Source organism: Trachypithecus francoisi, unplaced genomic scaffold, assembly GCF_009764315.1.
Source record: "Trachypithecus francoisi isolate TF-2019V2 unplaced genomic scaffold, Tfra_2.0 Lachesis_group20, whole genome shotgun sequence".
NCBI lineage: Eukaryota > Metazoa > Chordata > Mammalia > Primates > Cercopithecidae > Trachypithecus > Trachypithecus francoisi.
The window spans coordinates 33,558,887-33,580,061 of NW_022681466.1; the positions used below are offsets into that span (position 1 = coordinate 33,558,887).

General features: G+C 43.6%; 1 protein-coding gene across 5 annotated transcripts in view; it reads left to right on the forward strand.

Annotated features, from left to right (window-relative positions):
- Nucleotides 1-401: 401 nt before the first annotated feature.
- Nucleotides 402-21,175, forward strand: part of RAD51C (RAD51 paralog C) — a 43,555-nt gene continuing 22,781 nt past the window's right edge. For 3 of the 5 annotated variants that reach the window (XM_033183675.1, XM_033183672.1, XM_033183677.1), the window contains exons 1-5: nt 402-619; nt 2,758-3,016; nt 4,527-4,693; nt 11,162-11,295; nt 19,403-19,534. In XM_033183675.1, coding sequence (XP_033039566.1) covers nt 502-619; nt 2,758-3,016; nt 4,527-4,693; nt 11,162-11,295; nt 19,403-19,534 — 810 coding nt within the window. In that variant the 5' untranslated portion in view covers nt 402-501. Of the gene's footprint in view, nt 620-1,184; nt 1,217-2,757; nt 3,017-4,526; nt 4,694-11,161; nt 11,296-19,402; nt 19,535-21,175 lie in introns of all 5 variants that reach the window. The other 2 variants (XM_033183673.1, XM_033183676.1) reach the window with 2 other exon arrangements.

Genomic DNA, 21,175 nt, shown 5'->3' on the forward strand with positions numbered 1-21,175 from the left:
AGCCAAGAGACTGCAACTCTACCATGAGGACGCAGATTACTCCTAATTCCCTGAGCTTTTCACACCAAAATAATGGTAACTGGCCAGTATGTGCTCGTTACACTCACTACTCCCACTCGAGATCATTCCTATTAGTAACTCTGAGGCTTCACCTAACAGGCCACAGTGGAGGCAAGGAAATGTTGTGTGGAGAACCCACTGGGCCTGGCTGTCCATCCTATGGTCTCCGTCCATCGTTTTACAGTCAGGGTGTACATTTGATGGGGAATCTCTAAATGGGACTTTGGGGAATCATAACGGAATACTGCACAAGTGTGAAAATTTACAAGCCTGCGCAGAGCTGCAAGGCCCAGACCCGCGTGCAGCCAGGCCACAGAGCCGGCCCCTTCCGCCTTACGTCTGACGTCACGCCGCACGCCCTGGCGGGGGCGTGCGCAGTTTGGCTGCTCAGGGGTTGGCCCCTGAGCTCGCGCGACTGCGCCCAAGACGTTTGGCTTTGAAATGCAGCGGGATTTGGTGAGTTTCCCGCTGTCTCCAGCGGTGCGGGTGAAGCTGGTGTCTGCGGGTTTCCAGATTGCTGAGGAACTCCTAGAGGTGAAACCCTCCGAGCTTAGCAAAGGTAATGACTCCTGATGGCAAGCTGAGGCACACCGGCCGCCGTCAGCGCCGCCTCAGTCTTCATTCTCTCGCCTCGGGCTTCAGCCCAGTCTCCGTTAGATTCTGCTGCCTCCCACGTCCGCGTTTACAACATGAAACAGCTACTCGACTCCACTTACAAGTTGTCTGAATGGTTAGGAGAACTGTGGTCGTGAAAACATTTACTAATTGCTTTTCCTCTGGCAATGCCTGCTGAATGCTTTGAGGATTGTCTCATTTAACCCTCAACCTGCTTACGTAGATTATTTTATTCAGTATATGGATGAGAGAACTGGTATCTTGGGGAGGTTAGGTAACTGTTCATGCTAAGTGGGTTAGGAAATGGTGGAGTCAGAATTGGTTGTCTTAATTTTTGCTGTTCCAAGATCCAAGGGGTAAGGGTTAAATTTCAGAAATGCAGGTTTTGTGTATGACTAGAGACACTAAGAATGGGAAAGGAGTAGAATCCCCGGAATCTTGAGGAAGCGGTAGAAAGGATATTCTCCTTTTGCGTAATTCACTGAAACACCCAAAACCTCATATTCCAGAGCACTACAGATGGGAACCACTGCATCCCGAGGTATGCAAATATGAAGCTGGCGTGGTCACTCGTTGTGCACATTACACTATGACATGTCCAGACCTGTGCTATTGACTGAAGAAGATGGAACAGAATTTTAAATTACTGCCCTTAATGATGGAAAATACGGAGCTTTCGATTCGCCTCTAACGAATAAGTCTTGTAGACCCAATCTTAACTGTTTAAGTCATACCGCACGCAGACTGTGTCCCCCAAAATTTGATGTGCTCTTTTTTCTTCAAGTTGGTTTTTCAAAGAATAAATGTGAGACTCTGAATAATAATAATCACTAACAACTGTTGACCATTTTAGACGGCCTTGATATTCTACCAAGCTTTTTACATGTATCGTCTCATTCCCATTTTATAGAAGAAAAAAATCTGAGCAAAAAAGAAAAAGTGAAGTAACTTGCCCAAAGTCACACAGTAGGTGGCGCCAGGATTTACAAACCCAGGCAATCTGATTCCAGCATTCAGGCTCTTGAACTGGATAGGATTTTCATTTCCTAAATTCTGTCATCACCATTGTCTTTTATTAGCCCCGTATTTATGGCTCATATTCTTACCAGATCAAGCACTGATAAACTGATACGTGATGTCATCCTCACCATTATTTCTTCACCAGCTTGTTTTGTAATTGCCATATTCTCTTCTCAGGCCATACAGTCAGATGGGTGAAATTGTGTAGTCGAGGACGCATAAATGTATTCTTTAAAATGCTTATGCATTGAATATTCTCATTAGTTTGGAGTGATATATGAATTTTTTACATTAGTTATTTCCATGAAAAGTTTTTATTATAAATAATATATGCATATTTGCTTCTTAAAGTTGTACCTTGTAGGCAGTTAAAAAATCTGTTTTCATTCTCATCTGAAAAATAATTTGTATACCTTATGAGAGCAAGATAATTATGGCTTCATAAGACCAAAAGAGATAGTAAAAGTGTAGTAATAGTACATTTTTATTTCTGCTTCCTGAGACACTTGTAGGTACTCAGAAATGCTTTAGTTGAATTGTTTCTGAGGTAATAGGTAATTCTTTATGTGATGACTAAGGCAACAAATGCCTTTATTAAGCTGAATTTTTTTTTTTTTTTTAACTGAAGTCTCACACTGTCGTCCAGGCTGAAGTGCAATGGTGCGATCTCTGCTCACTGTAACCTCCACCTTCTGGGTTCAAGCGATTGTCCTGCCTCAGCCTCCCAAGTAGCTGGGTTTATAATGCGTGCCACCACACCCAGCTAATTTTTGTATTTTTAGTAGAGTCGGGGTTTCACCATGTTGGCCAGGCTGGTCTTGAACTCCTGACCTCAGGTGATCCAGCTGACTCAGCCTCCTAAAGTACTGGGATTATAGGAATGAGCCACTGTGTCCAGCCAAACTGAAAAATTAAATGGTTGATAGAATGTTGCATTTTTATGTTTCTCTACTCCTAGCATCACTCTTGTCTAAAAATTAAAATTAATGAAGAAAAGCCATTATCATGTTACACTTTTAAATCTCTGAAATTAGGGTTCTTTTTTTCTTATTTTACTTTCAGAAGTTGGGATATCTAAAGCGGAAGCCTTAGAAACTCTGCAAATTATCAGAAGAGAATGTCTCACAAATAAACCAAGATATTCTGGTACATCTGAGTCAGGCAAGAAGTGTACAGCACTGGAACTTCTTGAGCAGGAGCATACCCAGGGCTTCATAATTACCTTCTGTTCAGCACTAGATGATATTCTTGGGGGTGGAGTACCCTTAATGAAAACAACAGAAATTTGTGGTGCACCAGGTGTTGGAAAAACACAATTATGGTAAAATAAAGTGTTCTCCTTTTAAGGGTGGGTTTAATAACATATTATGAAAGCAGTATTTTGTACTGTTGGTTTACAGTCAGGAAACCAAATAAGGTATGTATGTGCTGTTAATTTTAAGTGTATATGTGCATTAAACAAAAATTAACTTACTATTTGTGTTACTTCAGTATCCCTTCTTGATAAATTGATGCAATTATTTTGGTGTGAAAAAAATGTTTCTTTTGCAAATTGTAGTGCAGTCTTAAGGTTAAACGGTAAGTTTCTGCTTTGTTCATTTCTGAGACTATATTTGAAAGTCAGATGTTTGAAAGTAGATTTATGGCTGGGGTAGTGGCTCATGCCTATAATCCCAGCACTTTGGGAGGCTGAGGCAGGAGGATCACTTGAGTCCAGGAGTCTGAGGCGCGTGTGGGCAACATAGTGAGACCTCGTCTCTACTAAAAATGAAAAATTAGCCAAGAGTGGTGTGCCTGTGGTCTTAGCTACTTGGGAGGCTGAGGCAGGAGGATTGCTTGAGCCGGGGAGGTCGAAACTGTAGTGAGCCTTGATCACATCACTGGGCAGCAGAGTGAGACCCTATCTCAAAAAAAAAAAAAAAAAAAAAAAGAGGCTGGGGGTGGTGGCTCACACCTGTAATCCCAGCACTTTGGGAGGCTGAGGTGGGCAGATAACGTGAGATCGGGAGTTCGAGAACAGCCTGGCCAACATGGTGAAACCCCATCTCTACTAAAAATACAAAAAATTAGCCAGGCATGGTGGTGCACACCTATAATCTCAGCTACTCGGGAGGCTGAGGCAGGAGAATTGCTTGAACCTGGGAGGCAGAGGTTGCAGTGAGCTGAGATCATGCCGCTGTACTCCAACTTGGGTGACAGAGCAAGACTCTGTAAGTAGATTTTTGTATAATAAGGAGCTCCATTTTGGGAGGCCTGGAAATAATTAAAATATCCTTAATTGACCAGGCGTGGTGGCTCATGCCTGTAATCTCAGCGCTTTGGGAGGCCGAGACAGGTGGATCACGAGGTCAGGAGATCGAGACCATCCTGGCTAACACGGTGAAACCCTGTCTCTACTAAGAAATATAAAAAATTAGCTGGACGTGGTGGCGGGCGCCTGTAGTCCCAGCTACTCGGGAGGCTGAGGCAGGAGAATGGCATGAACCCGAGAGGTGGAGCTTGCAGTGAGGCGGGATCACACCACTGAACTCCAGCCTGGGTGACAGAGCAAGACTGCATCTAAAAAAAAAAAAAATAATAAAAATGAATAAAATAAAATGTCCTTAATCTTGGTTTTATAGGCATGCCCTCCCCCAATCCAGTTGATTCACATATGGTCAATTGGTTCACATTATATCTGGGGTCATGAAGAGTTAGACATTTCTGTTGCCTTGGGGAGCATATTTGCATTTATAAAACTTTAGTGGTACCTAACTTGTTATCTGGAGTTTCAAAAACACTGCCTTAGATCATGATGATGATTTGGTTATTTGTCATCTTTTTATTGACAGTATGCAGTTGGCAGTAGATGTACAGATACCAGAATGTTTTGGAGGAGTGGCAGGTGAAGCAGTTTTTATTGATACAGAGGGAAGTTTTATGGTTGATAGAGTGGTAGACCTTGCTACTGCCTGCATTCAGCACCTTCAGCTTATAGCAGAAAAACACAAGGGAGAGGGTAAGTTAGCAAATGATCCTCTTTTTTTCTGTATTAGTAAAAGTAATTTGCATTTGTGCCCATCTCAGACCTCAGCAACAGACCATTTGGAATGTGAAGCCTAATGACTTGACCGTGAACTAGTGTTAAACTGTTCTACTACTGTTGCAAAATAAGAAATGCACCAGCCTGGACTGGCTTTTTTTTCTTCCCCTTTTATGGCCCTCACTTCTTCCTGTAGGAGCTTTGGGACAAAACCTATGTATGTATTTCAGTCATCATACTGCATCTTATCAGGTGTAATTTAATGGTTTTGGACACCTTAATATAAGCAACTGATGTTAAAAGCGTTTCAATGTATAATAACTTCCATATTGGTTTTCCAAAAACCAAAGTAGCTTTGAAAACCACGTCTGAGGCCAGGTGCAGTGGCTTATGCCTGTAATCCCAGGACTTTGGGAGGCCGAGTCGGGTGGATCACCTGAGGTCAGGAGTTCGAGACCAGCCTAGCCAACACGATGAAATTCTACCTGTACTAAAAATACCAAAATTAGCCAGGTGTGGTGGCACATGTCTGTAATCTCAGCTACTCAGGAGGCTGAGGCAGGAGAATCACTTGAACTCGGGAGTCGGAGGTTGCAGTGAGCCCAGATTGTGCCACTGCACTCCAGCCTAGGCAGCAGGGTGAGACTACTCTGTCTCTTAAAAAAAGAAGAAAAAAAAAAGAAAACCACGTCTGAAATGTTTGGATTGTTAAGCAGATTGACTTGGGGGCTTTGATTATATAGCTGATTTCATAACTGCACTAATTGTTAAAGTGTTTGGGAGGTGTTTTTTGGTGCTTGTTATGTGAAAGTAAAGTGACTGTAAAACAATTTTTTGTTGCTGTTTTTTGAGACGAAGTTTCGCTCTTGCTGCCCAGGCTGGGGTGCAGTGGCACAATCTCAGCTCACCGCAACCTCCACCTCCCAGGTTCAAGGGATTCTCCTGCCTCAGCCTCCTGAGAAGCTGGGATTACAGGCATGTGCCACCACGCCCAGCTAATTTTGTATTTTTAGTAGAGACAGGGTTTCTCCATGTTGATCAGGCTGGTCTCAAACTCCTGATCTCAGGTGATCCTCTCGCCTCAGCCTCCCAAAGTGCTGGGATTACGGGCGTGAGCCACTGCACCCGGCCAATCTTTTTTTTCTTTTTCAAGACAGTCTTGCTCTGTCACCCAGTTTAGAGTGCGGTGGCATGATCTCGGCTCACTGCAGCCTCCACCTTCCAGGTTCAAGCGATTCTCCTGCCTTAGCCTCTTCCTGAGTAGCTGGGATTACAGGCATGTGTCACCAAGGCCAGCTCGTTTTTTTTTTTTTTTTTTTTTGAGACAAAGTCTCGCTCTCTCGCCCAGGCTGGATTGTAGTGGCGCAATCTCGGCTGACTGCAAGCTCCACCTCCTGGGTTCACGCTATTCTCCTGCGTCAGCCTCCCAAGTAGCTGGTACTACAGGCACCCGCCACCATGCTTGGCTAATTTTTTTTGTATTTTTAGGAGAGACAGGGTTTCACCACGTTAGCCAGGATGGTCTTGATCTCCTGACCTCGTGATCTGCCTGCCAAAGTGCTGGAATTACAGGCATGAGCCACCGCACCCGGCCACGCCCAGCTAATTTTTGTATTTTTTGTAGAGACAGGGTTTCACCATGTAGGCAAGTCAAGTCTTGAACTCCTGACCTCAGGTGATCTGCCCACTTTGGCCTCCCAAAGTGCTGGGATTACAGGCGTGAGCCACTGCGCCCAGCCTAAAACAATTTTTGAAAGGTAATTTATAGGCCGGGTGCAATGTCTCATTCCTGTAAACCCAGCACCTTGGGAGGCCTAGGTGGGTGGATCACCTGAAGTCAGGAGCCATGGTGAAACCCCATCTCTACTAAAAATACGAACAATTAGCTGGGCATGGTGGTGAGTGCCTATAATCCCAACTACTCAGGAGTCTGAGGCAGGAAAATCGCTTGAACCCAGGAGGTGGAAGTTGCAGTGAGCCGAGATGGCACCACTGCACTCCACTCTGGGCGACCAAAGTGAAACTCCTTCTCAAAACAAAAGAAAGGAAATTTATATTCAAGTTCTTGCCCTTTCAATTACTTACAAATTAAATGGCTTATGGAGTGACTGTTTTCTTTTTTATTTATTTATTTTGAGATGGAGTCGCACTCTGTTACCCAGGCTGGAGTGCAGTGGCACGATCTCGGCTCACTGCAACCTCTGCCTACTGGGTTCAAGCAATTCTGCCTCAGCCTCCTGAGTAGCTGGGACTATGGGCTTGTGCCACAATGCCTGGCTACTTTTTTGTGTTTTTAGTAGAGATGGGGTTTCACCATGCTGACCAGGCTGGTCTCAAACTCCTGACCTCATGATCTGCCTGCCTTAGCCTCCCAAAGTGCTGGGATTACAGGCATGAGCTACGGGTTTTCTTTTTCTTTGTTTTATTTATTTTTTGGATGTGCGGTCTTTATTCTTTCCTCTAGAAGTTTAAAAAAAAATGCTTTTCGTAAGATTTCCTTTAAATGAGTGTAATCAGCTGGATTTTTTTTTTTTTTTAATGAAGGTGCTAAGTGTCCCATTTTGCTGATGACCGGCATGCTTACTGAAAGCCCTTTGGGCCCTAGCAGAATGTGCCACCCCAAAATATGCCACTTTGGCATGAGGATTATTTTGAGCTGAAGGCAATTGAGAAGAAATAGATAAATCTGTCTACCCTTCCTAAATACAGAACATAAATGTACAGAAGAGTCCCATCTTCCCTCTCTTACCAGGAAGACAAAGGTTAATCACCGCAGACAACTTTAGACCGTTATCAGCGTACATAACAAATTTTACTAGCTATCTTGTATCTCCAATTAGTTTCAGTATTTGCTGCCTTTAGAGACTCATGGTTCTTTTCCTTTGTCTTGTTACTTCTCTAAAAATTTATTGTACCTTCGGGAAGATAAGCTCAAATCTTTTTTTTTTTTTGAGATGGAATCTGGCTCTGCTGCCCAGGCTGGAGTGCAGTGGCGCAATCTTGGCTCGCTGCAACCTTCACCTCCCAGGTTCAAGTGATTCTCCTGACTCAGCCTCCCAAGTAGCTGGGAGCTGCGAATACAGGTGCATGCCACCATACCTGGCTAATTTTTGTATTTTTAGTAGAGACAGAGTTTCATCATGTTGGCCAGACTGGTCTCAAACTTCTGACCTCAAGTGATCCTCCTACCTTGGCTTCCCTAGGTGCTTGGATTATGGGTGTGAACACCTGTGTCCGGCCCCAAATCTAACCAAACTTTTGAGTTACTAATTTCTGGACTTCCCTGTGTTGTTACATGCACTACGCACAATTAATAAACTGTTTTTCTCTTGTTAATCCATCCTTTGTCAGTCCGATTTACAGGGCTCCAGCCAAGAAACCTAAGAGGGTGGCAGGAAAAAAATTTTCCTTCCCCTATACCTTAAAGCTACCCATGCCACCATGTGTGTTTGTATTAATGTCTTAAAACCTTACCGTAAATAGAGTAGGTATAGCACTGGGATGTAAAGTTTTTAGGTTTATTTATTTATTTATTTATTTTTAAGACAGAATCTCACTCTGTTGCCCAGGCTGGAATGCAGTGGCGCAATCTCAGTTCACTACAAGCTCCGCCTCACGAGTTCACGCCATTCTCCTGCCTCAGCCTCCCGAGTAACTGGGACTACAGGTGCCTGCCACCATGCCTGGCTAATTTTTTGTATTTTTAGTAGAGATGGGGTTTCACCGTGTTAGCCAGAATGGTCTCGATCTCTTGACCTCGTGATCCACCTGCCTTGGCCTCCCAAAGTGCTGGATTACAGGCGTGAGCCACCACACTTGGCCTAAAGTTTTTAAATGATTGATATGAGATTGATTAAGTTGTCATTGTTTGGGTGAAAATTTGACTCTTGTTACATGTATATTTGCAATAGGAAATATTTTCTATTCTAAAATATAGCTTCTTGTTTTTTGAGAGTTAAAATTTAAGTACATTTTGTTTTTAATATTTTACTTTTTTTGAAACGGTCTCACTTTGTCACCCAGGCCGAAATGCAGTGGCATGATCACAATTCACTGCAGCTTTGACCTCCCTGGGCTCAGATGATCCTCTGACTTTGGCCCGCTGAGTAGCTGGGGCTACAGGTGGGCACCACCACGCCCAGACAATTTTTTTTGCATTTTTTAATAGAGACGGAGTTTTGCCATGTTGCCCAGACTGGTCTTGAATTCATGGGCTCAAGAGATCTGCCTGCCTTGGCATCCTAAAGTGTTAGAATTACAGGCATGAGCCACCGTGCCTGGCTAAGTACATTTTAAAATGCAGTAACTGGCCGGGCACGGTGGCTCATGCCTGCAATCCCAGCACTTTGGGCGGCCGAGGCAGGCAGATCACAAGATCAGGACATGGAGACCATCCTGGCTAACACGGTGAAACCGTCTCTACTAAAAATACAAAAAATTAGTTGGGCGTGGTGGCGGGTGTCTGTAGTCCCTGTAATCTCAGCCGCTCGGGAGGCTGAGGCAGGAGAATAGCATGAACCCGGGAGGCAGAGCTTGCAGTAAGCTGAGATTGCGTCGCTGCACTCCAGCCTGGGGGACAGAGGGAGACTCTGTCTCAATAAAAAAAAGAAAAAAGAAAAGAAAAAATGCAGTAACTCTCTTGGTTTTTCTCTGAAATATATGCAAAACCAAACTGTTTTGTTTGTTTGTTTGTTTTTCTTTTTTTCTGAGACAGAGTCTTGTTCTGTCGCCCAGGCTAGAGTGCAATGGTAAGATCTTGACTCACTACAACCTCCGTCTCCTGGGTTAAAGCAAGTCTCCTGCCTCAGCCTCCTGAGTAGCTGAGATTACAGGTGTGCACCACTACACCAGGCTAATTTTTATATTTTTAGTAGAGATGGGGTTTCACCATATTGACCAGGCTGGTCTCGAACTCCTGACCTAGTGATCTACCCACCCAGCCTCCCAAAGTGCTGTGATTACAGGTGTGAGCCACTGCTCCCGGCCTCAAACTGTTTGTTTTAAACATCAAAGCCAAGAAAGATTTTATATAATTGTTGCTAGTTAAATATCAAATTGTACTACAGCATTCAAGAGAAAAAATGCTTCATTTGAACATTTTTTCGTAACTTTTCTTTTTCTTTTTTTTGAGACAGAGTTTCATTCTGTCACCCAGGTTGGAGTACAGTGCGGCTATCACAGCTTACTGCAGCCTTGACCTCCCAGGCTCAAGCGATCCTCTCACCTTAACCTCCTGAGTAGCTATGACCACATTTGCACAATACCACACCTAATTTTTGTATTTTTTGCAGAGATGGGGTTTTGCCATGTTGTCCAGGCTGCCATTAACTCCTAATTTGTAGTCCTATAGAAAAAAACAAGAAAGAGAAACTTCCATTATGTTATTTCTGTTCAATGAAGCCAGTGACTAGAAATATGAAAAGGCAGGCATTAAAATACTGGTTATATATGTTTATAAATAATTTTACATTGCCTAATATGTAAGGAAACAGTGGAAAATGTGAAAGTAAAAGATCAGGTTGGGTGTGGTGGCTCATGCCTGTAATCTCAGCACTTTGGGAAGCTGAAGTGGGCAGATCACTTGAGGTCAGGAGTCCAAGACCAGCCTGGCCAACATGGTGAAACCCCGTCTCTACTAAAAATACAAAAATTAGCTGGGTGTGGTGGCGAGTGGCTATAGTCCCAGCTACTCAAGAGGCTGAGGCAGGACAATCGCTTGAGCCCGAGAGGCAGAGGTTGCAGTGTGCCGAGATCATGTCACTGCACTCCAGCCTGGGCAACAGAGTGAGACTTTATCTGGAAAAAAAAAAAAAAAATTCAAGGGGCTGGACACAGTGCTTTATGCCTGTAATTCCAGTGTTTTGGGAGGCTGGGGCAGGAGGATCCCTTGAGCCTAGGAATTCAAGGTTGCGGTGAGCTATGATTGTGCCACTGTGCTCCAACCTGGGCGTCAGAGTGAGACCTGACCTCTAAACAAATTAAGAGAGAGATCACGGTGGCTCATGCCTGTAATCCCAGCACTTTGGGAGGCCGAGGCGGGCGGATCACAAGGTCAGGAGATCGAGACCACGGTGAAACCCCGTCTCTACTAAAAACACAAAAAATTAGCCGGGCGCAGTGGCGGGCACCTGTAGTCCCAGCTACTCGGGAGGCTGAGGCAGGAGAATGGCGTGAACCCGGGAGGCAGAGCTTGCAGTGAGCTGAGATCGCGCCACTGCACTCCAGCCTGGGCGACAGAGTGAGACTCTGTCTCAAAAAAAAAAGGAGAGAGATCAGAAATTGTGAACTGATAGTTTATGGTAATTTTGCTACAGTTTGTCATCTTTCAGTTAAAGAATTTTGTTATACAAAGGAGTACATTTTGTTATTAAAAAGTATTGTTTTCTTACAATTGCCAGCACATCCAAACAGGTAAAACTAATTAAGATTGTTTTGTTGTTTCAGAACACCGAAAAGCTTTGGAAGATTTCACTCTTGATAATATTCTTTCCCATATTTATTATTTTCGCTGTCGTGACTACACAGAGTTACTGGCACAAGTTTATCTTCTTCCAGATTTCCTTTCGGAACACTCAAAGGTATGAGTCAGATTACTGAAATGTAACTAAACAACAGTTTTTTGAGGTGTTTGATAAGCATGAAAAAATAACCAGTACAATAGCATAAAATCAAAGTCAAAGCCAATTGAGAAGACCTCTTCCTTCCTTGACCTACAATTTATTTATATTTATATTTGTTTTTTGTATGTATATGTATATGTATATATAGTTTATGCCCAGAGTAAGAAATTGAAATAATATAGAAGTTTCATTTCCAGTAATAGTGGAATAGCTCCTGTCAAACCATATTGTATAGAAAAGTATGAAATGAAAAATAAAAACTTCCTTGTGCTACTGTTTTCTAGTGCCTCCCCCCAAAGTTGATCACTATTGACCAGGTGCAGTGGCTCATACTTGTAATCCCAGCACTTGGGGAGGCCATGGTGGGAGGATCACTTGAGCCCAGTAGTTCAAAACCAGCCTGGGCAACATAGTAAGACATTGTCTTTACCAAAAAAAAAAATAACCGTGTGTGGTGTAGCTGTAGTCTCAGCTACCGAGGGCTGGGTGGAGCAGGGCTGAGGTGGGAAGATTGCTTGAGCCCAGCAGTTCAAGGCTACATTGAGCTACCATGCCATCATGTATCACCTTTTTTTTTTTTTTTTTTTTTTTGTAGAAATGGTGTCAACTCCTAGGGTTAAGCAATTCTCCCACCTCGGCCTCCCAAAGTGCTGGGATTACAGGCATGAGCCACTGTGCCTGGCCCTTTGATTTTGATAAACATTATCAGTGACAAAGATTGTCCTTGACCGAACTTGGCCCCATCCTGTCTTTGGCCTACCCAGCCCAGTCTTAGCAAAGAAACCTGCTAAGCTTCATAGAGAATCCCTCACATTTGATAGTCTGAGCACATTTGATATCTGATCACGTTCCTCATTCTCCACCTTTGATATTTAAATCCTTGGCCTGCCTTTATTTTGTTTTTTTTTTTTTTTTTGATTTGATGGAGTCTTGCTCTGTCACCCAGGCTGGAGTGCAGTGGCGCGATCTCGGCTCACTGCAACCTCTGCTTCCCGGGTTCAGGCAGTTCTCCTGCCTCAGCCCCCCAAGTAGTTGGGATGACAGGCATGCGCCATTCTGCCTGCCTAATTTTTTTTTTTTTTTTTTTGTATTTTTAGTAGAAACAGGGTTTTGCATGTTGGCCAGGCTGCTCACGTGGCTGGCCTGCCTTTAGTAAGAATCCTGTTTGGTCAGTTTAGCAAGAATTTCCCTACCCTTGATGTCTCACTGTTAGTAATTGTTCATCCACTGACCCCTTCACCTTGTTCTTGGTTGTGAATCCCCACTTGTCTTTGTATTCTGATTTGAACCCAATCTCTCTCCCCTATTGCGATACCCCTATTGGAATAGTCTTGAATATGGTCTCCTTACTGTTTTAAGAAGTGTTAGAATAATTTTTTATTGAACACGAATCGCCCTTCAGAAAGATTGCACCAATTTCTACTCTTACTGACAATATATGAGAATGCCTATTACCCATCATCCTGACCTTATGAATATTTTTGCCAGGATTCTGCGTGGAAAATGCCATCTCTTTGTTATTTTATTTATTTATTTTAATTAATTAATTATTTTTTTTTGAGACAGAGTCTTGCTCTGTCACCCAGCCTGGCTAACATGGCAAAACCCCATCTCTACCTAAAAACACAAAAATTAGCCAGGTGTGTTGGCATGCGCCTGTGATCCCAGCTACTTGGGAGGCTGAGACAGTTCGCTTGAACCTGGGAAGCAGAGGTTTCAGTGTGCCGAGATCGTGCCACTGCACTCCAGCCTGGGCAACAGAGAGACTGTCTCAAAATAAATAAATAAAAATTAAATAAATACAATAGAAATTAATTTTCTTAGTGTTCTGGAGCCTGGAAGTTCAAGATCAAAGTTCTAGCTGATTCAGTTTCTGGCAAGGGCTTTCTTCCTGGCTTGCAGACAGCCATCTTTTCTCTGTGTCCTCATATGATAGGGAGGAAAAGAAGGAGAGAGAGTGAATTCCCTGGTGTTTCTTCTTTTTTTTTTTTTTTTTTGTTTTTTTTTTTTTGAGGCGGTGTCTCGCTCTGTCGCCCGGACTGGAGTGCAGTGGCCGGATCTCAGCTCACTGCAAGCTCCGCCTCCCGGGTTCACGCCATTCTCCTGCCTCAGCCTCCCGAGCAGCTGGGACTACAGGCGCCCGCCACCTCGCCCAGCTAGTTTTTTGTATTTTTTAGTAGAGACGGGGTTTCACCGTGTTAGCCAGGATGGTCTCGATCTCCTGACCTCGTGATCCGCCCGTCTCGGCCTCCCAAAGTGCTGGGATTACAGGCTTGAGCCACTGCGCCCGGCCTCTTTTTTTTTTTTTTTTTTTGAGACAGAGTTTTGCTTTTGTCGCCCAAGCTGGAGTGCAATGGTGTGATCTCGGCTCACTACAACCTCTGCCTCCCGGATTCAAGCAATTCTCCTGCCTCAGCCTCCAGAGTAGCTGGGACTACAAGTGCGTGCCACCACGTCTGGCTAATTTTTGTATTTTTAGTAGAGACAGAGTTTCCCCATGTTGGTCAAGATGTTCTCGATATCCTGACCTTGTGATCTGCCCGCCTCAGTCTCCCAAAGTGCTGGGATTATAGGCGTGAGCTACCGTGCCCGGACCCTGATGTTTCTTCTTACAAAGAGGCTATTAGGGTCCCATGTTTATGAACTTATTTAACTTTGATTACTTCCTTAGAAGTCCTTTCTCCACATACATTCACGTTGGGGTTTAGGGATTCAACATACGAATTTTAAGTGGACACAATTGAGTTCCCAGAAGTTTGCCCCGGCCCCTTGCCCCCCACCCACCACATTCATGTTTTTCTTGTATCTGTTCCATCCACACAGCCCCAAAGGGCTTAACTGGTTCCATCATCAACTCTTAAAAGTTCCAGGCCTCATCTAAATATTATCTAAATCAGAGATTGGTGAGACTCAAGTTATAATTCATCCTGAGGTGAAATTCCCTTCCAGCTGTGAACATTTGAAATCAGGCAACTTATATGCTTTCAAAATACAATAGTAGGACAGGCATAGGATGAACATTCCCAAAAGGATTATGGGTCCCTAGCAAGACAAATTTCATTAGACCATAAGGCTCAAGAATAATCCTTTGCTGGCCAGGCACGGTGGCTCATGCCTGTAATCCCAGCACTTTGGTAGGCTGAGGCAGGCGGATCACAAAGTCAGGAGTTTGAGACCACACTGGCCAATATGGTGAAACCCCATCTCTACTAAAAATACAAAAATTAGCCGGGCATGGTGGCGCGTGCCTGTAGTCCCAGCTACTCGAGAGGCTGAGGCAGAAGAATCACTTGAACCCAGGAGACAGAGGAGGTTGCAGTGACATGAGATCATGCCACTCCACTCCAGCCTGGGTGACAGTGAGACTCCGTCTCAAAAATAATAATAATTAAAAGAATAATCCTTTGCTTTGAGGCTCTGCCTTCCAGGCCCACTGCAGTAGCAGAGTCACCCTACTGCTCTGTGGGGTGACCCTGTCCCTTCCTCTCTCTGCAAGGGCCCCACCCTCTGAAACCAAGGAAGACATAGCATTGCCCCCTGGGCTTATGTAAAGAGTGGCAGCTCTGAGGATCTGTGATCCCCTTTGGCATCATTTTTCCTTTTCTTGAGGAATAGGGCACATTCACAGTCAAGGAGCTAATGGTTTTGTGTTGTGGAATCAAGGAAGTCCAACAGTCTTCCTTCATTCTTTCCCACTTTCTCTGTCCTCTTTACTTCAAACTAGCAATGTTTCTGCTGTTATAATCCCTTATCTGTCACTGGCATCTGCTGAGATGGCTGATTAACATCATGGATAATCTATTTATAGAGTGATTGTTCAACCCTACCTTTGGTCTTCTCTCTAGAGCAAGCTTTCTTATTTTTAGCAATATGGATAGGCTGGGAATTTTCCACATCTCTAAGTTCTGGTTCCTTCTTCCTGAACAATTCCTTCTTCAATTCATCTGTTACTATAAGTGATCTAGGAGGAACCAAGCCACTTCCTCTACACTTTGCTTAGAAATCTTCTGAGATAAATAGCCAATTTCATTTCTCACAAGTTTTTTTTTTTTTTTTTTTTTTGAGACGGAGTCTGGCTCTGTCTCCCAGGCTGGAGTGCAGTGGCCAGATCTCAGCTCACTGCAAGCTCCGCCTCCCGGGTTCCCGCCATTCTCCTGCCTCAGCCTCCCGAGTAGCTGGGACTACAGGCGCCCGCCACCTCGTCCGACTAGTTTTTTGTATTTTTAGTAGAGACGGGGTTTCACCGTGTTAGCCAGGATGGTCTCGATCTCCTGACCTCGTGATCCGCCTGTCTCGGCCTCCCAAAGTGCTGGGATTACAGGCTTGAGCCACCGCGCCCGGCCTTCTCACAAGTTTTACCTTCCATAAAATACTAGAACACAGTCAGCCAAGTTATTTACCACTTTATACTAAGCACCAGCTTTCCTTCAGTTTCCAATAACGTGTTCCTCATTTCTGTATAAAGTCTCACCAGAATAGCCGGGCGTGGTGGCTCACGCCTGTAATCCCACCACTTTGGGAGGCTGAGGCGGGTGGATTGCCTGAGGTCAGGAGTTCAAGACCAGTCTGGCCAACATGGTGAAACCCCGTCTCTACTAAAAATACAAAAAAATTAGCTGGGCGTGGTGGCGGGCGCCTGTAATCCCAGCTACTGGGGAGGCTGAGGCGGGGGAATTGCTTGAACCAGGGAGGTGGAGGTTGCAGTGAGCTGAGAATGATGCCACTGCACTCCAGCCTGGGCAACAGAGCGAGACTCTATCTCAAAAAAAAAAAAAAAAACCTCACCAGAATTGCCCTTAATGTCCATATTTTCAGTATCTCAAAACTTTTCCAGCCTTTGCTTATTACCCAATTTCAAAATCACTTCCACATTTTAGGTGTTTGTTATAGTAGTATCTTACTTCTCTCACCCCCCAACCCACCATACCTCATTTCTTTATACTAAAATCTGTTGTGGTCACCTCAGGCTACCATAACAAAATTACTATAGTCTTGAGTGGCTTGAACAACAGAAATTTTATTTTCTTACAGTTCTGGAGACTAGAAGCTCAAGATCAAGGTTCTGGCCGATTGGTCTCTGGTGAGAGCTCTCTCCCTGGCTTGTAGATGGCCACCTTCTTGCTGTGTCCTCATGGGGAGGAAGGAAGAGGAGTGAGCTCTTTGGTGTCTTGTTCTTCAAGGACACGAATCCTCTCAAATCAGCATGTTATTCTCATGACCTCATTTTACATTAATTACTACCTTAGAGGCCCTCTCTCTGAATACTGTCACATTGGGAGATAGGGCTTCAACTTATGAATATTGGGGAGACACAGAGCATTGGTCATGTGTGGAGTCATGAAAAGTCGAATCGACCTGTGCATACATTCCCAGCTAAGGATGAACAAGGTCATGTTCTGCCTTTTTATATCAGCTGTCATACTGTAAATAAGTGTCCTTTTCACAGTCTTTATAATGCCACCTTTTTTTGCATTTTTGTGCTTTTTATTAGTGTTCAACTGTTCTTCATCACTTCGTCCAGTTTTATTTTGTTATAATTATCAGAAATTACCTTATTCGTGTGTTTGTTTGCATATTAATGGTACTTTACTCCACTAAAACATAAACTCCAAGAGAGCAGGGACCTTCTCTTTTATTTACTATATTCTTCTCTCTTATTTACTATATCATCCCCAATGCCTGGAACAGTAACTAGCATATAGGAAAGGATGTGTCAGTTAATACTTCTAAATGAAGAAACAAATACTCTAAATAAAACGACTTACTTAGACATTACTTCATAAAAGCCTCTTCTTTAATCTAGCCCTTACTAGATAGAAAAAAAAACAGCATTGGAGTTTTTTGTTTGTTCACATTTGGATTAGTTTCTAGATGCTTTTTGATTTTGGGATCTTAAGGTTTATATATTGGTTTATTCTTCCAACCTCACTGGTTTATGTTTTGCTTTGGGAGGGCTTTCTTTTGAAAGGGTTTTACTCTGTCCCCCACGCTGAAGTACATGGCAGGGCTTTACCATGTTGGCCAGGCTGGTCTCAAACTCCTGACCTCATGATCCACCTGCCTCGGCCTCCCAAAGTGCTGGGATTACAGGTTTGAGCCACTGCGCCCAGCCTGAAGGGTTTTTTTTTTTTTTTTTTTCAAGAAACATAAAAGGAACCCTGAAGGTAAAATTGGTGTATTTAATTGACAAATTTGTTGTTTTACCAAGACTTTTTCTTTACGCCTTTTCCGAATGTTTTATGAATACTTTAAATGTGCTTTTTATCAGTAAAGACTGTGTACAGTGGCAAGTTATAAGAAAATTATAGGCCGGGCGCGGTGGCTCAAGCCTGTAATCCCAGCACTTTGGGAGGCCGAGACGGGCGGATCACAAGGTCAGGAGATCGAGACCATCCTGGCGAACACAGTGAAACCCCGCCTCTACTAAAATTACAAAAAACTAGCCGGGCGAGGTGGCGGGCGCCTGTAGTCCCAGCTACTCGGGAGGCTGAGGCAGGAGAATGGCGTGAACCCGGGAGGCGGAGGTTGCAGTGAGCTGAGATCCGGCCACTGCACTCCAGCCTGGGCGACAGAGCAAGACTCCGTCTCAAAAAAAAAAAAAAAAGAAAATTATAATTATTCGGCTGGGTGCAGTGGCTCATGCCTGTAATCCCAGCACTTTGGAAGGCCAAGGCGGGCGGATCACGAGGTCAGGAGATCGAGACCATCCTGGTTAACACAGTGAAACGCCGTCTCCACTGAAAAATACAAAAAAATTAGCCGGGCGTGGTGGCGGGCGCCTGTAGTCCCAGCTACTCGGGAGGCTGAGGCAGGAGAATGGCTTGAACCCGGGAGGTGGAGCTTGCAGTGAGCTCAGATCATGCCACTGCACTCCAGCCTGTGTTACAGAGCGAGACTCTGTCTCAAAAAAAAGAAAAAAGAAAATTATAATTATTCCTTTTTCTTTTTGAATTACTTTTTTTTTTTTTTTTTTGAGACAGAGTCTCGCTCTGTCGCCCAGGCTGGAGTGCAGTGGCGCCATCTCGGCTCACTGCAAGCTCTGCCTCCTAGGTTCACGCCATTCTCCTGCCTCAGCCTCCTGAGTACCTGGGACTATAGGCGCCCGCCACCACGCCCGGCTAATTTTTTATATTTTTAGTAGAGACGGGGTTTCACTGTGGTCTCGATCTCCTGACCTCGTGATCCGCCCACCTCGGCCTTCCAAAAATGCTGGGATTACAAGTGTGAGCCACTGCGCCCGGCCTTTTTTTTTTTTGAGACAGTCTTACTCTGTCGCCCAGACTGGAGTGCAGTGGCGCAACCTCTGCTGCCAGGGTTCAAGTGATTCTCCTGCCTCAGCTTCCCGAGTAGCTGGGGTTACAGGTGCCTGCCACTGCGCCTAGCTAATTTTTGTAGTTTTAGTAGAGACGGAGTTTCACCAGGCTGGTCTTGAACTCCTGACCTCGTGATCCATCTGCCTCGGCCTGCCAAAGTGTTGGGATTACAGGTGTGAGCCATCGTGACCGGCCTTTGAATTACTTTTTTAAAGTTGAGAAATTATCAAAGCAGAGTCCATTTTAACTTTTAGTGATTACTGCAGAAAGTATTGGGTGAACAGCTTTGTGACTTTTCAAAAAAAAGCCATTCTTGGCTGGGCGCGGTGGCTCAAGCCTGTAATCCCAGCACTTTGGGAGGCCGAGACGGGCGGATCACGAGGTCAGGAGATCGAGACCATCCTGGCTAACATGGTGAAACCCCGTCTCTACTAAAAAATACAAAAAAAACTAGCCGGGCGAGGTGGCAGTCGCCTGTAGTCCCAGCTACTCGGGAGGCTGAGGCAGGAGAATGGCGTAAGCCCAGGAGGCGGAGCTTGCAGTTAACTGAGATCTGGCCACTGCACTCCAGCCTGGGCGACAGAGCCAGACTCCGTCTCAAAAAAAAAAAAAAAAAAAGCCATTCTTTAGACAGTTGGAAATAAAGCCCTGGATTTTAAGGTTTTTTTCCTGTAATGGACTATGGTTTTTGGATGTCATTTTTATTATTTTATTTTTGATACCAAATCTAATATTATCTCTTCTGTATTTAGGTTCGACTACTGATAGTGGATGGTATTGCTTTTCCGTTTCGTCATGACTTAGATGACCTGTCTCTTCGTACTCGGTTATTAAATGGCCTAGCCCAGCAAATGATCAGCCTTGCAAATAATCACAGATTAGCTGTAAGTATTAACTAGTGAAGAGAGTTTTAGAACAAAGTCAAGACTGTATAAAATGTTAATGTCTAGAAATATCAAAATAGCATTTGCCTGACAAATAATATAGACATGCAGTTTTGAGTAAAGTTTCAGTTTGGTTTTGGTTTGTATTAAAAAATTCTGGTCATACGTGTCAGTTTTTCTGGAAAACAGGCATAATTAATATGTCATTTTTAAAAATGGACTTTGTGGTTGGGTGCAGTGGCTCACGCTTGTAATCCCAGCACTTTGGGAGGCCAAGGCAGGTGAATCATGAGGTCAGGAGTTTGAGACTAGCCTGGCCAACATGGTGAAACCCTGTGTCTACTGAAAAAAAAAAAATACAAAAAATTATCTGGGCGTGGTGGCACGCCTCTGTAATCTCAGCTACTCGGGAGGCTGAGGCAGGAGAATCGCTTGAACCCAGGAGGCAGAGGTTGCAGTGGATGGAGAATGCACCATCGCACTCCAGCCTGGGCAACAGCAAGACTCCGTCTCGAGAAAAAAAAAAAAAGGATTTTGTTTGATAAAGAAGTGCCACCTTTGTTAACTGCAGTGTCTTCTTTGTTTAAATATACTTTGTTTTTCAGGTTAACTCTTCCAATATCGCAGGTTTTCTTCTACTCTGAGTCTTTGATTATTATGTGGTATGTAATCATAGATTCAGATGGATTGAAACATTACCTAGTGTAAATGACCTAGATGCTTTGAGGTAGAGCTAAATACCTCTTGAAGATTTGAAATGTGAGGAGAGAAGTATATATCAGTTCAGAAGGGAAGATTTTTTTTTTTAAAGTTTTACCTCCTCTTTAACTACCTGTTCACCATTACTTCCCACCCTGAATCCCCATCTCACCACTGACACAAATACACACATTTGTCTGGTAGTAAGATGTAAGGTCAAACTGCTAAATTTGATTTCTTTGTCTTTGCCTTAATTAGAGAGACCTTAGCGCATACCTGTAATGCATCATAAGTAAATAAAGAACTTTCTCAGTAAAATAATTTTAAAGCATACTTTTTTCTTTTAATTTCCAGATTTTTTGCCATATGCTGAAAAGCATAGTGCCCTGTGTTTGAATTACTTCTTGCTTAAATTAATTGTAATTTAGCCTTTTGTTAGTATCAGTGAAGAGCTTCCAGTAGGGGGCACTCAAGACTAATGGGTTGTATAGTTCCTTATGTTTTTATTTTAACAGAAATAGCTTCACCTTTTCTGACTAAAAAAGCAATCCAAACAATAACATCAAATAGTAGGTAGTGTTTAAGAAGAGTGATGTAAATATAAACGTCCTAACATGGAAGAAGATATTTACATATAGGTTACTGAGAAGAAATTTAAGTTGTATATAAAATATATTTAGAGTAATCTCAGTTTAGAGAAAACTTAAAATTATATGTATGCATTTGTATTTGTATATATGAAGAGAATGATCTGAAAGGACCAAAACATTAACAGTGGCTACTTCTTTTTTATTGTTTTTGGAGACAGAATCTTACGAAGTGCAGTGGTGCAGTCAGGGCTCACTGCAGCCTCAACATCCTGGGCTCAAGTGATTCTCTCACCTTGTTTTTTTTTTTTTTTTTGTAGAGATGGGTTTTCACCATGTTGCCCAGCTGGTCATG